This window comes from Alligator sinensis, unplaced genomic scaffold (genome assembly GCF_000455745.1).
Source record: "Alligator sinensis unplaced genomic scaffold, ASM45574v1 scaffold1825_1, whole genome shotgun sequence".
In the NCBI taxonomy this organism is placed as follows: domain Eukaryota; kingdom Metazoa; phylum Chordata; order Crocodylia; family Alligatoridae; genus Alligator; species Alligator sinensis.
Genome location: NW_005843333.1, coordinates 34,347 through 47,754, shown reverse-complemented (window position 1 = coordinate 47,754; position 13,408 = coordinate 34,347). Strand labels below are relative to the sequence as shown.

General features: G+C 41.9%; 1 protein-coding gene across 1 annotated transcript in view; it reads right to left on the bottom strand.

Annotated features, from left to right (window-relative positions):
- The window catches only part of KIF13B (kinesin family member 13B), a 102,416-nt gene that overhangs the window by 60,699 nt on the left and 28,309 nt on the right, over positions 1–13,408 (bottom strand). The window contains exons 11-19 of the mRNA XM_025194882.1: positions 10,315–10,449; positions 8,292–8,422; positions 7,131–7,217; positions 5,472–5,662; positions 4,114–4,324; positions 2,836–2,998; positions 1,384–1,504; positions 1,233–1,264; positions 725–874 (exon numbers count right to left, since the gene is read on the bottom strand). Of these exons, the coding sequence (XP_025050667.1) occupies positions 725–874; positions 1,233–1,264; positions 1,384–1,504; positions 2,836–2,998; positions 4,114–4,324; positions 5,472–5,662; positions 7,131–7,217; positions 8,292–8,422; positions 10,315–10,449 (1,221 nt within the window). The remainder of the gene's footprint in view (positions 1–724; positions 875–1,232; positions 1,265–1,383; positions 1,505–2,835; positions 2,999–4,113; positions 4,325–5,471; positions 5,663–7,130; positions 7,218–8,291; positions 8,423–10,314; positions 10,450–13,408) is intronic.

Here is a 13,408-nt window from a genome sequence, read left to right as displayed (position 1 = left end):
GGTGTTCGGAACATTAAATCATTAAGGCTAGAAATAGACATTGCCAAACGAAGCGGATCAGCTGTGCTGTGATGTGCCAGGGCACAGCAGACTTCACTGGGTGAAACATGTCACCCTTTGTCCTAACCTTGATGGTGTGGCACGAGGGATGATGTGATCTCCAGAGCTGGTTTTGAGTGAACCCTACTTTCCCTGCTCAGCCAGATCTGTCCCCCTCAATCAGCTTTTCCTGCTTAGGGAGAGGTGCACTGAGATTCCCCAAGGTACCCCTCTAAGTGGGACAACCTGGGCATATGGTCCAGGGACTGGAGGAGCCTTAAGCCCCCAGAGTACCTGCCTTGGGTAGCTGGAGAGTGAGAGCAGCTCAGGCTGCCTGTACTCTCCTGCCCCAGAACCAACAGATGTCCACTGCAATAAAGCAGAAGTCTATTACTACCTTTCACTGCACCACTGATTTTCCTTTGATGTGGCATGGCATCTATTCGCTCATAATTTGTGCCACCATAAAAAATGGTGTGGTAGCACAAGTGAGACGTCAGGTGACATCTGTTTCCACCCTAAGATGCTTTGGGGATGAGACAGAAGAGAGGACTAGTCCCACAATCCTGAAATGTTAGACAGTAACAGGCACATGTTCTGGGAACACCTTCCCTACAACGTTGACAAGCTCAGCTGACTTCCAGTGAACAGCAAACAAGCAGGGCTTATGGAAGGAATGACAAACCTCTCCCTTTTGGTTGATGATTGGAACAGCATACTGCAGCTTCACATCATAAAACAGGGACTCGAGGAAAACATTGGCCACTCCAATGAGGCTGTGGTTTTCCTGCTCGTCATAGAATGGATCCGCTCGCCTGAAGTAAGCTCTCATCATCTAGAAGCAAATTAAAAAAAAAAGGCAAACGTAAATGAAATGCTTAATGCGACAGCATTTTCACAACATTGCATGACTAGCCAGGTATTTCATAGCTTCTGACTTAGGCAAGAGGCCAGAATGGATCAGAAAGCTCCACACAAAGGCTACTTGTATGTGCTGTTGCAGGCAGAGTTTGAGGCGTGTCCGCAAGGTTTCTTTCATCATTTTATATTCACATTCAGAAGCTGATCTGAATTCGATCTCGTGCTCTCTCTCTGCTTAGCTTCGCTTGTTGGATTCTAGTTCCTCTGTTTACTTATCAAACCAAGCGCAGAGAAACGTGGAAGCGACAAGATCGAGCAAGTCAATGAAATACTGAAGAACCATCAAGAACATCTCTGGTTAGTACTACAAGTGTGTGATGGCTCAGAAAAGCAGCTATATTCCAGAATAAAGATAACCCCTTCCTTCTCCCTTTTTTTTTTTTTTTAAATGACAGGGACTCATTTATCACCACAATAATGGACACTCCTGATAAAGATCCCTCATATCCACTAGTCGGTTTTCCAGTTTCTCCAGTGACCAGATCTGTTTGCCTTTCCCTTTTCTCCTCACCTGAATAGCAGGCTCACTGAGAATCGCACCTCGCTGCAAAAACAGGTAGACTTGAGTAAGAAATCCAGGTCATGACAGCAGGTGAAAAATTGCACAGAATGTATTGAGGAACATTTCTTTTTTTTCTCTTTTAAAGTCTTAAGTAACCAAACTCTGGAGTGGCAGGATCTGGATCTTGCCATCAAGCAAAGCAGACTTGCCCTCTGAAACTGCCAAACTTAATTCCAGCAAATGGGCAGAGATCTTTGCAAATCCCTGACCTTACAGAAACGTTCCAGGGATGAAATCAAGGATTTAATTAAGATCCTCAAATGATAGTAGCCGTAAGCTCAAAGCATGGTTACTATTATGAACAACCACCAAAGTCATGTAGTCGCTTAACCCCTTCCTCCCTAGTTAAGGGAAGCCAAAAAAATACATCTAAAAAGGTTTGCTATGCAGATAATGCTCAGCTTTAAAGTGACTAAGACACATTTCAATGATAGGATGAAATGCATTGGGTTAACCTGACTTTTTAAGCTCTGTTTCATATCTGGGTGAAAGAAAGGGAGGATAGTCAAGTAGTAAAGATTTGGGATATGAGGTATGGGTTAAATTCCCTGCAGTGAGAGATCCTACAAAACCCTGCCCTTTTATACCCCAGTCCTGTTCTATGGATGGGGAGGGGTGTGACTTTCATACCCCACAAAGTTGCTGTGAAGCTCAGCTCCTTCAAGACTGTACAGCATTTAGATATTAAAAAGTACATAAGATAGATACTATTTTTCCCATATGCAACATATTGATGGGAGGAATAAAATAGTGAATTATAAAGAAACTCTAATGTTACAATGGACTTCTTGGATTTTGTTGGCCCATGTGAATGGTTTTGACAAACCACCTCCAAAAAGAAATGCTATTTTTCTAGCCATTTGATCAGGCAGCAGCTCAATCACATCACCTTACCATGAAGGCACATTACATGAATGTGAAAGGACTCCAGTAAGGACTGGGAAACACATGGCTGTTAGATCAAGTCATCACAATTTAGCTTGATCTTTAAAAGCAGGTTTTGTTATTTCTCAAGATGTTTTATCCACAGCATCTTGAAATTTTAGTATTGCTGCTACGGGAATGATGAGTGAGATGGTGTGCATGCATGAACCTATGCCCAAGGACAACATTTCCAGGGGCTGGCATATTTCTATACTTTTCATACTATGAAATATGATAAAGATGCGTCATGTTTTTCCAGCACCAGCCTTCCCAAGTAGAAACATGCTGGCAGATTATCGAGATCATTAGAGCTGCAGAATGACAAACGCGAAGAGTCCACGAGCCCACTTGATCGAATAATGATTCAGTTATGCAAGCTGTCGTCTCACCTTTCTGTTCGCGTTAAGGCTTGAAGCTGGGATTTGCAAAGTGACTTTATACTCTGTTCTCTTGTCCAGCTCCTCGGCAATGAAATTGGCTTCTCTCACATATAAATTGGCTTTTACAATTTGTTCTCTCAGCTTTCGCAGGCTCTGGTTCAACATTTCTTCTCTTTTCACAAGAAGAAAAGAATGATGAGGTTTAGCGACTGAACTTCTGACTACATTTTAGAAGGAAATTAAGGGTCTTGGGACGGATCACTGCCATGAAGGTAAGGTATGAACAGGATTTCATATACAACGCGGCTCATTTGAACATGGAAATGTTAGCTGAATGCTGACTCTTCACCTGTTTTTAGTCACCCCATCCCTCCTCCACACACACACACACACACACACACACACACACACTCTTTGCCTGGCCCGGAGACCAGATTAGATGGCTCCCCCACCCTATCCACAGAACAGGCAGTTTTTGTGTGAGCTACTCCACAGTTTTGACCAAAGGATGCAGAAAATACCATTTTGCATGGAAAAGGTAATTCAGTCTCCAAGTTACAGTCTATTTAGCCTCCCTGCCTAGCAAATCAATTAATACTTCCTGCAAAATAGAAAGTGACATCAGATATTGCACACAAATTGTCAACACATCACTAGAAAAGTCATGTCTAAGCTGGGCTGGACCGGAATCGGAGACTTGGAGACGAAACGCGCCATCTCCCATTATAAATATCTTTTTGCAAAAAGCTATTTATTTAGCCTTTTAAATGAGTTAATGATTCATTTCAAGATTTAGCCTTTTAAATGAATCAATACACATAATATATACATAATGTATGTATAAATACATTACATACATCAATGCATTAAATGCATAAATATAGAGATTTAAAATGTATCCATTTAAATTATATGCCTAGATTATTAATACTTGACTGGGAGAACGGCAGTGATTCTAATGATAAAATGATGACATTTATACGGGAGTCCATACGACTTTCTTCTTCTGCTCTTAAAATGAAGATGGACAAGCGACCTGAGATCATACTGCAGAGTTCCTCCACGAGGAGATGAAATAAAAGACAAAACAGAGAGAGATGTTCACCCTTTTTGGGGACTCTGCTGCTGCTCTCCCCACATCACTAGCACTGAGCTCTTCTCAGGAGACCCATTCACTACATGGGCTATTGTGAAAGGCATCTCAAATCTTAGAACAGACTTCACCAGCTTTAGGACTGCAAGCCTAACCAGCCTTGCTTGAAAAACATGCATATTCTCATCACCCACCTCTCTTCTGCCCACTGCCGTAAGCGTTGCTGGGCATTGGGGGAATGAAAAGAGAACCTCTCCATGCTGCGGAAATGTTGTTTTTCAGGAGAGAGTCGCCTTCGCAGCTGCTCTAGTTCATGCTCGTACATTAATCTCTGCCGCTCAAGAGCGGACCGCTTCTCCTCTTCATGCTGCTGCTCCAGGCTCTGCAAGATTGACTGCATTGGATCTAAGCAGATGTTAAAAACAAAGAAGCTAGTTGTGCTGTGTTCAGACATCTAGTGAACAAGGCAGTGGCTCTCAATCTTGTTAGTCTCAAGGCCCTCTTCATGAGACTCAATGCACCCCTCGGTGCACACCTCTTAGTTTTCACTCCTTTTTCAACTACAGAAATACAATAGAGCGATTCTTTTGTTGTAAAGAACTGAAAACCCCCACATCAGGTTAGACTTGTTATTAACACCCTATGTGTTCTCCTATGTAAAATATCTAGGTTTATCTTGTAAATTATGTTTGCACACCTATCAGTGCTAACATTGTGAGGTACCCTGCGGCACCCTTGAAAGGATCCCAAGACAGCCCAGGGTGCCACAGCATCCGGGTTTGGAATCACTGAAATAGGGAGTTAGAGGGAAGCAGTGATCCACCAAACAGGACAGAGAACAAAACTCTGCCAGTAGATTTACCTCTGTATCTTTAGAGCAGTCACAACTTTACTATGCTTCAGTTTCCCCATCCATAAAGAGGGATACATACCATCTGCTGTGCACCCTTGCAAAGCCCTTTCAAATCAACAGATGAAAAACCTTCTATAAATTAAGCATAGTTTTTATAGACTGCGTCAGAATGCTTCTGTTTTTTATCATGAAGTTCACAAACCCCATCACCTGCTGTTCTTTTCTACAATTTAGCAGAGTCATCTAGTCCATTCCTCTTATATTTAACAGAGTTTAGAAGTGGACAAAGATTGAGCTGGATTGAGAAGTGGACAAAGTTGGAGCTACTTCCCCCAAATAAGGCAGCTAGCTAAAACTACAGAAACCAAAGATCTTGCATTCAGGACAACACATAGGTTTAGACGCCACTAGAGCCGAAGCTAGATAGAATATAGTAAACGTACAAAGCTAAACTCAAATACACCAAGGTCCTGAATACTGTCAATACTGCAGTCCTGGGTCTCATGCACAACAGCAATCAGTTGTAACAAATAATAATGTGGCAGTGTTTTTCCCCTTCCTCAAGTAAAAACGATTAAGAGAGAAGTCAACCAAAAAGACAAAACTGTATCCAAGGGGAAGCTGTATTCCCACGGCTGCAGGGTCCTCAAAATATAATCTTATTTCCTCTTTGCATTACCAATAACTGCTGCTGCTTACCATTGCTACCGAGTGCCTTCATGGTGACTTCCATCTGGGCATACTCATAGCTGAAATTAATCTCACTGGACACTTCGCTGGAGTTGTCTCCATCTGCATCTAGCTGCTCAATGCTATTGCTGCACTTCATAGAGTTATCTCGCTCTTCATCCTCATGTTCCACCTTCTTTTTCTTTTTTGGCAAATTCAACCTTTTCAAAGAAAAAAGAATGGGGTTAAGTAATTATAATGCTCTGCCTCTGCAACAAAGCCACTGCTCTGAGGACTTAAAAGGAAGGTGATTCCCCTCCAGTCAATACATTTTCCTTTGAAAATATCATGTGTGGGTGGAGGGAAGGAGTACCTCAACCAAGTTAAAATAAGGGCTTGAAACATTGTGATTTGGGACTGTCCTTCACACCAGGTGCATCGACATGTACAATTAACTCATATATCACGCTGGAGTTTATTGCGTCCAGGCATCGCATTTTAACGTGCCCCCAGGACTGCAGCACAATGAACCAGGTCAGAGGAGTCCTGGCTGGCAGGGGGCCCAGGAGGTCAGCCTGCCACCCCAGGATTGCTCCAGCCTGGCTCATCGTGCTGTGGAGGAGCTAGCTGGGGCATGAGGGTGCTCCAGTGCAGGGCTATCCAAGCACCCTCTTTCCCCAACCAGCCCCATCACCATCTACACATGCGCTTCTGTGCACTAAAAAACTCCGCAGCAGGATAGTACATAGCACTTGCATTTACAAGTACTAACCTGCTGCGGAGTTAATTAGTTTACTCCAGCGTAATAGGGCTGCACGTGTAGACACTGAGATATTTACTGTGAAGCTAATTAGGCGACTGCAGTAAATGTATTGTGTAGATGTGCCCACAGTTGCAACAGCCTTTTCTCCACTTCCTTAGCTACAGCCAGCTGTGCCTTTGCTTTATTAAAAACCCAAAACGACCCTTCATCTAAGACCCTAGGCATACCCTTGGCAACATTTTTAAATGTAGTTTAACAGCTTTACGAATTTCAACCTCATTCTCCAACCAACAAGTTGCTGGGGAACAATGAAGTTCCTGGTATCACTTTCCCCTCTCAAAAAAGGAAAGGAGAATAACTAGGTTTTAAGCATGCTGGCTTCAAAGGTGAATGGATTTGGCTATTTCAGACCAAAGATGGTCCTATAAAAAGAAGTGGCCTTCACACAAAAACATGTGAGTGACTCTCTTATACAGAAGGGGCTGTAGCGGTATGACACAAGGAGGACGGCGGTCTCTCAGGCAGATAAGTGTCAGGTCATTTAAGAATTTATAGGGAAAAAAAGACCTTAAATTCCAACAAGAAAACGAGAGAGTTGCTGCAAATGAGTGCAGGGAGTTACATGCTTGCAGAGACCCTTTCATAATAATGATGGAGACAGACTCTGTACCAGTTTTGGGGCTGACCGAAGCTGCGCCCCTCAAGCGGAGCACACTGAAGCAATCTAATCTTAAGGGTAAAGGTGCTGATGACAGTTGCAAGAGACACATCAAAATGGTCACAACCCCATGGAAACATAAAAACTGAAAAAGTTGCCTTTAGCTCATTACAGCTAAACTAAGACCAGGTGCAGCTGCTAGGACATTCATCATTCTTGAAATATCCTCCGGTCACAGAACTTCCCTTATAATGCCAAGGACTCAGACCTGAAGAAGTGGTTGTTCCCCCACAGTATTCGGTCTCCGTGGTGTAGCTGTGTAGGACCCATAACAGCAGAACCGTTTACAAATGTTCTGTGAAAAGAAAAGAAAAGTGAATGCAACCACCTGCAGATAAGGACTTTTTGATGAATAATAAATTACTCAAACTGGTTTGAAGAGGAAAGCACATTCAAGGATTAGATGCTAAAAAATGCAAGCATGTCACCTGTGATGCTGCACCATCTCCTCAGTCCCTGAATTGATTTAAACTTCCTCTCCTCTTTTGATTACTGAAGGTCCAGAATACCTAGCATTGCTGAACAGAGATGGTACCCCAGGAGTATGACTGAAAATCTACAGGGCTCTAAAAGGTTCATGACTTTGAATATAGCCCACAGATATTTTTACATTGTTTTGAAAGACAGAGAATGAAAGTATAACTATTTTAAATAAAACATTGACGTTACTAAGTATGTGCATAGTTTACCATATCAAACATTGTTATACTCAGTACTAGCAGAACTTGTGTTTCAAATGGGTTTATTACAAACAAACTGAAACCCAAGGCCTGCATATGAAAGAGCCTTGATAAAGCAGAGGAATTTTAAGCTTATTATGCATCTAAAATGAATTATGTGGAATATTTTTTTTAAATCAGACACAACAAAGGAGCATGGCATTGTGTGCTCGGTTGGAACATAACCTATAGTTCCCAAGGATTTCTGCTTAATCAGATAATGTGGCAAATGCTGCAGTAAATGTTTGCGTACAGAGTGTTTACGGAAGATAATTCAGATGTTGATACTCATTTAATTCCAAATAAATGTTAAAGAGCGAGCAGTTCTTTATGGAAAGCATACACAATTCACGTTTGCATTCTTACGAAACGCACAGCAGATCCTTTAACACTGCTTGAAATCTAATCTGGAAGGGCCCGGAAGTGGAAGAGCCAGTGTGCTGCACGTCCAGATCGAGATGAGCTGACAGAGCTGTGCCGGGAGAACACAGCAAGCTACTAATCAAAGTCTAGATAGAAGTGAAGTGGCATTATTCATCCTCAGATAAAGGGCAGACACACAATTTAAAAATCATTTTCATGCACCATTTGCCTTAAAATTCTTGTTTAAAGTTACATGACTTCTTTTTTTCAATGTTTTGATCCAGTACCTGGTATTTTTCTGAGGTGTCAGCATAACCTGTCCTTCCGAGGTGATGTCTATGATGCAATGTTCAGGAAGAATTCCCATTCCACATAACTGGATATCTTGGGAGTCAGCTGACCCAATTAGTGTGTGCTCCTATTGACAATCCAAATTCATATGTTAGCAACCAGGGCAGAAATTCCCTCCCGCTTGCTCTGCAGCGTGTGCGTGCTCATCCTGTTCCATCCTACATGTTTGCATGTGCCTTGCTTCCTACTTTTGATGTTTTGAAAGCTGCTGAATTGAATTCAGTCATTCATAGGTGACAATAATATATTTTCCATTAAGCTAAAGCATAAAGCATCACGCTAAGGAATTCAACCGTGTGTAGGTGTGAGCCTGCGCACACGTGCATGTGCACACAATTAAATTCTGACAGCTTGCGAATTACCATGGAAGAGCTATATGGCAAGAGACTAACAGAGGACTAGCATTTAAAAGCAGATAACTGCTGCCTGCTGGCCACACACACTGTGCTACAACCTGCATGCATGCATCACTGTGTGTAGAGTACCCAACTCTAGTAACAACTGCTTTAGGATCTAAAAGAGCTGTCCTAGATAAGACTCTGAAATGACCAAAGGGAGCTCTAGTCCATATTCCCTGGTTTTTCCAGAGTTGAGAGATAGCACGTGGGTCAGCTTAACTGAAGTTGGAGAAGTCTGCTAAGCTCATAAAAAAGTTTGTGCCAAGGAGACAGACTCTGGGTTTGCCTAGTTTTAAGCAAATGCCATAAAACCTTCCTCTTCAAAAAAGGATTTCCATCACAAGGATGAGATAATGCTGAAGCCTGCTTTTAACTGAAAAGACTTCTCCCCTTTTACACATGAACTGAAGTCATCCTCCTGAATGTGCCTGGGCATTAAGGTCTTCTTGTCTTGTATTCAACATTAAGCAAGCAAGCAACCCTGCTTCAAGAGCCAGAGTTGAGGCTGATGTAGCAGTTCAAACGAGAGTGCTGGCACCTACACATGAGATGCCTGGAAATATTTGACTCCCCTCTAAAAAAACTTGAATCAGCTTTTTTGTTGTTTATTAATGGTTGAAAGGGACAAGGATGAATAAGGACTTCTTTTCCCTTGCTTTAATTCTTTGGATGGCGATTTGCTTCATGATACCCGACTGATCTACACAAGGAGCGAAACAAATCTCTGGGTAAGAAGCACAAAATACTTTCAGACCAAATATTAAATTATGCAGCTGTCCCAAGACAAAATAATTATACTCTACTTAGATGGGAGGGCAAAAAAAGCATTAACACTCAACGGTGTTAGCATTTTGACATTTGGGTTTAACACTGAAGTCCTGTTAAATTCTGAGAGGTGACTTAAAAGTAGCTGCATGGACTTCATTTTCTCCCAAATGAAACCTCCTCCATGCACAGGGTAGGAAGAGAGGAGAAAGATGAAAAATGGCTCATGTGCCAGCCCAGCTTCCAAAAGGCAAGTTAGTTCTTTCTTTTGTACCCATCATCAGTAATACAGATTGCATGTCAACCGAATGGATAAGCCACAACAGAAACCACCTCTCCCCCCAGAGACTGACATAATTAAAAGGAATAAGTAACCACTCATTTTAGTCCGTATATTTTGAAGACACGAGGAGAAGCAGAGTTAGCAAAGTGCCTCGACTTTTTATATAAAAACCACTTTTCTGACTACAACTCTATTAAGACTACCATAAGGCTGCTGAAGAACTAGATGAAATTGAGAAAAAAAAAATCTGTCATTAAGGATGTCTATTCTCGTATTCTAACAGTTGATGACCAGCATTGAAAAAAAAAAGTCATATTTGTGCTGTTTTCTCCAGTTACTGGATATGACAGATCACCTAGTAACCAGTAGCTGGGGAAAAGGGCACAAATATGACTTTTTGTTTTTTTTCAATGAGGCTCTGGCCTCAAGTTCATTTTTCACAAGCACTTTCTACCCACATGCATTTCAACAGTGCAAGATGACCAAATTATACTTAAAACAAATGTATTTCACCTTTAAGTAGTAGACCAGAAGTTCGTTGAGAGCAGGATCTGCATTTAAATTAACCAGGAAACACTTGTTGTCCCCTACTTTGATTCCAGAAGACTGAAGAGATATGCCAAGGCTTTCCAGCTGTTTCTGACGCTCCTGTGAAAGAAACCTCCAAAATATTAGCATTGAAGAGGTATGATAACCTAATAAAAGAAATGCATGCTGTTGCATATCTGTGCACGCTAAAAAACCAAGCCAAGATGATAGACAGCAAACTTGTTTTTTTTTAAATTACTATTCCTAGAAATCCAGCCCTGCTGACATCAAAATATCAGTGTTACATCCAGGGACCTGTAATTCCTGTGGGCCTTATGCCATTCAACTCGAGGCAGAACACTACATATTAGGACTCGGATAGTCCCAGAGGGTCACCCCTTCTTGCTGACAGACAGAATAAATGTGAGGTGCGCGCTGTCGAGATGTCCAGGCCTCACCACAGCCTTCTTGGAAATGAAACAGCCATTCTACAAAGCCATTTCTACAGCCCTTTGCTATCCCTCCCTGCATTAGAGAGAACAAAGCTAGCTACATCCTTGCCAAATCCAACTCTGTCTACATTTTATCCCACAGAAACCAGAACACCAAACAAATTTGAAATCCTGCTACTTAAGTAATACAAGTAACACTTCCTGCTAAACTCGAATCGCAGCATTTAAGATGCTGTATTGTTCTTATCAATAGACTTCTTAGAGGTCTCCAACAAAAGGAGCATTGTGCAAAAAATGTCCATCTTTCAGAGCAAAAGGTTTAAAAGTGCTTCTTTCATTGCTCCACTCTTCACCCAAACATTTCTGACTTGCAAAATAAAAAGCCATTCTTTCGGGAAAGAATGTCGAGATCGAAAGATATCTGTGTCCTCTGCAAAGCCAAAGCAGTTCACCGGGTTCGAGAGGACTGCTCGCTGAACTGTACGGACACCGAAAGTGCAGGAGACCTACTATGAAGAATGGTGAGGGTGGGGGGAAGAAGAAGAAAAGAAGAGCAGCAGCGGGAGAGAGGTTTTCTAGAAGAAGAAAAAAAATAAAAAAATCATACCGTAATCACAAGGCTATACCAGCTTAGGTGATGAAGGCATGGCACTAAAATGAAAAGAAAAAAACCCAAAACACCTGCTTTGGATGTTCTTGGGGAGTGCGCTGATGACTTTGGCCACATCTTCATTAAACTGTAAGATTAAACAGAACGCTACCTGAAAGTGTTGAGAGCCTAATAAACTAAATGCTAGGCTTTTAATGCAAAACAAATGAACAGCCGGACCAGGGTCTAGAGTAGTTAATGCTAAGATATGTGAGGGCAGGATTAGCCACAGCCTCTTGTGCATCCCCCCAGCAATAAGTCTCACTGCCCATAAGTGACAAGATAGCCTCTCTCCTGTTTCCTCATGAGTATGAAAGGGGATGGAGACTAGGTGACTTGTTCCGAAGTAGTTCACGGCAAAGCCATGACGACAACCTATATCCTCTGACTCAGATATAGGCTATGGGTGTGTCCACACGTGCATTAATGTGCTTTAGTTAATGCACATTAAATCTAGTACCTCCAACACTTTCACATGGGCTCCAAGGGTGAGGGTAGGGGGGCAATGCTTTAATTAAAGTGGCTCTGACAGCTGCTCTAATTAAAGCACCACAGCCTCTTGTGTATTAGCATCTCCATGATTCAAAATTGAGGTGGGGGTGCTTGAACAAAAGCTTGTTTGACAAGCTTTCATTCAAGCACCTCTGCCACCATTTTGAAGCACAGGGGCACTGATGCACGAGATGCAGGAGACTGCTGGACTGTGATAATTACCACGCTCCAGCAGATTGGATTAAAATGCAGACTCGATTAATCTGTAATCACAGCACATCAGAGCAGCCTCTGTGCTTTTGTACAGGTGCCCTCTCTTGTGAGGTATTAGGAAAATGGCTTAATGCGCATTAACAAAAGAACAGGCTTTTAATGTGACACTTAATGCGCCTCTCTTAATGCACATTAAGTAAAAAGCACATTTTTAAGCAATGCTTTAATGTGCATTAAAGGAGGTTAATGCGCATTAAAGCGCATGTGCAGATACGCCGTGTATGTTCAAAGCAGTCTTGTACAACACGGGTGCACAGTCTGATGAGTCGATCCCTGGTTTGAAGCTGGGAAAATTTACTGAAAGCAAATGAGGTGCAGTTCACGTTATGCAAAACCAGCAACCTCTTGCTTCTTAAACACATACTTAGTTCTATCTTAACATTTCTTTTGTGCCTCACTGCTTTTGTTTTCATCCTCACATGAAACTCTCATTGGGCGTTTATCAGTATTTGCATTCCCTCTCCGAAGGGGAGAGATTCTTGAAAATCTTAGGCTGCATCGCACTCCTGCTCTTGAGGAAGGTGGGTGGGGGTGTATATGTGTGTATTACTATTACCTCCATCAACACAACCAATTTCTGCTTTCCTGAGTGAGAAAAAATGTTACAGATGGGGATGCTTGTTAGTCTAATGTAAGAATTCCTTACACTTTGCAGTTTTTTATATTATTAAACGGACACTTCTTTCAGTACCAATTTACAAACAATAAACTCACAGCGTGGCTTCATCAGACCTGAGAGAAAACCTACTCTTAAAAAGCAGAAGCAGCAGCAGCGAATGCATTTATATTTAGCAAGGCAGGACAATCACTAAATGTTCTAATATAACTGGGAGTTTACACTTCTCTTTTTCCTTGGAGAGAAATCACAAGACCAAAACTAATTCACTTCCATCTGAGGAAGTCTAGCAAACATTTTCAACTTAGCGGGGCATGAGCACTAGTCCTAATACTTCCACTGCCCACATTATTTTTTTCTTCAACTGTGATTAGGCTTCTGGCTCCATAAACACTGCAAGAGGTCAAGAATTAAAGAGAAGACAGAAAAAATAAAGATAAAATAATATTCCATCCAGCAAGTCTTTGAGGCCACAACCAACAAGCTAACCTCATTTCTTACTGTCACCTACACAAATGCTTTGTAACAGAGGGCTCTTATCTCCATCGTCTCATGACTATTTATCATGCTCTATACATCGGCGTTTAATCGCTCCCC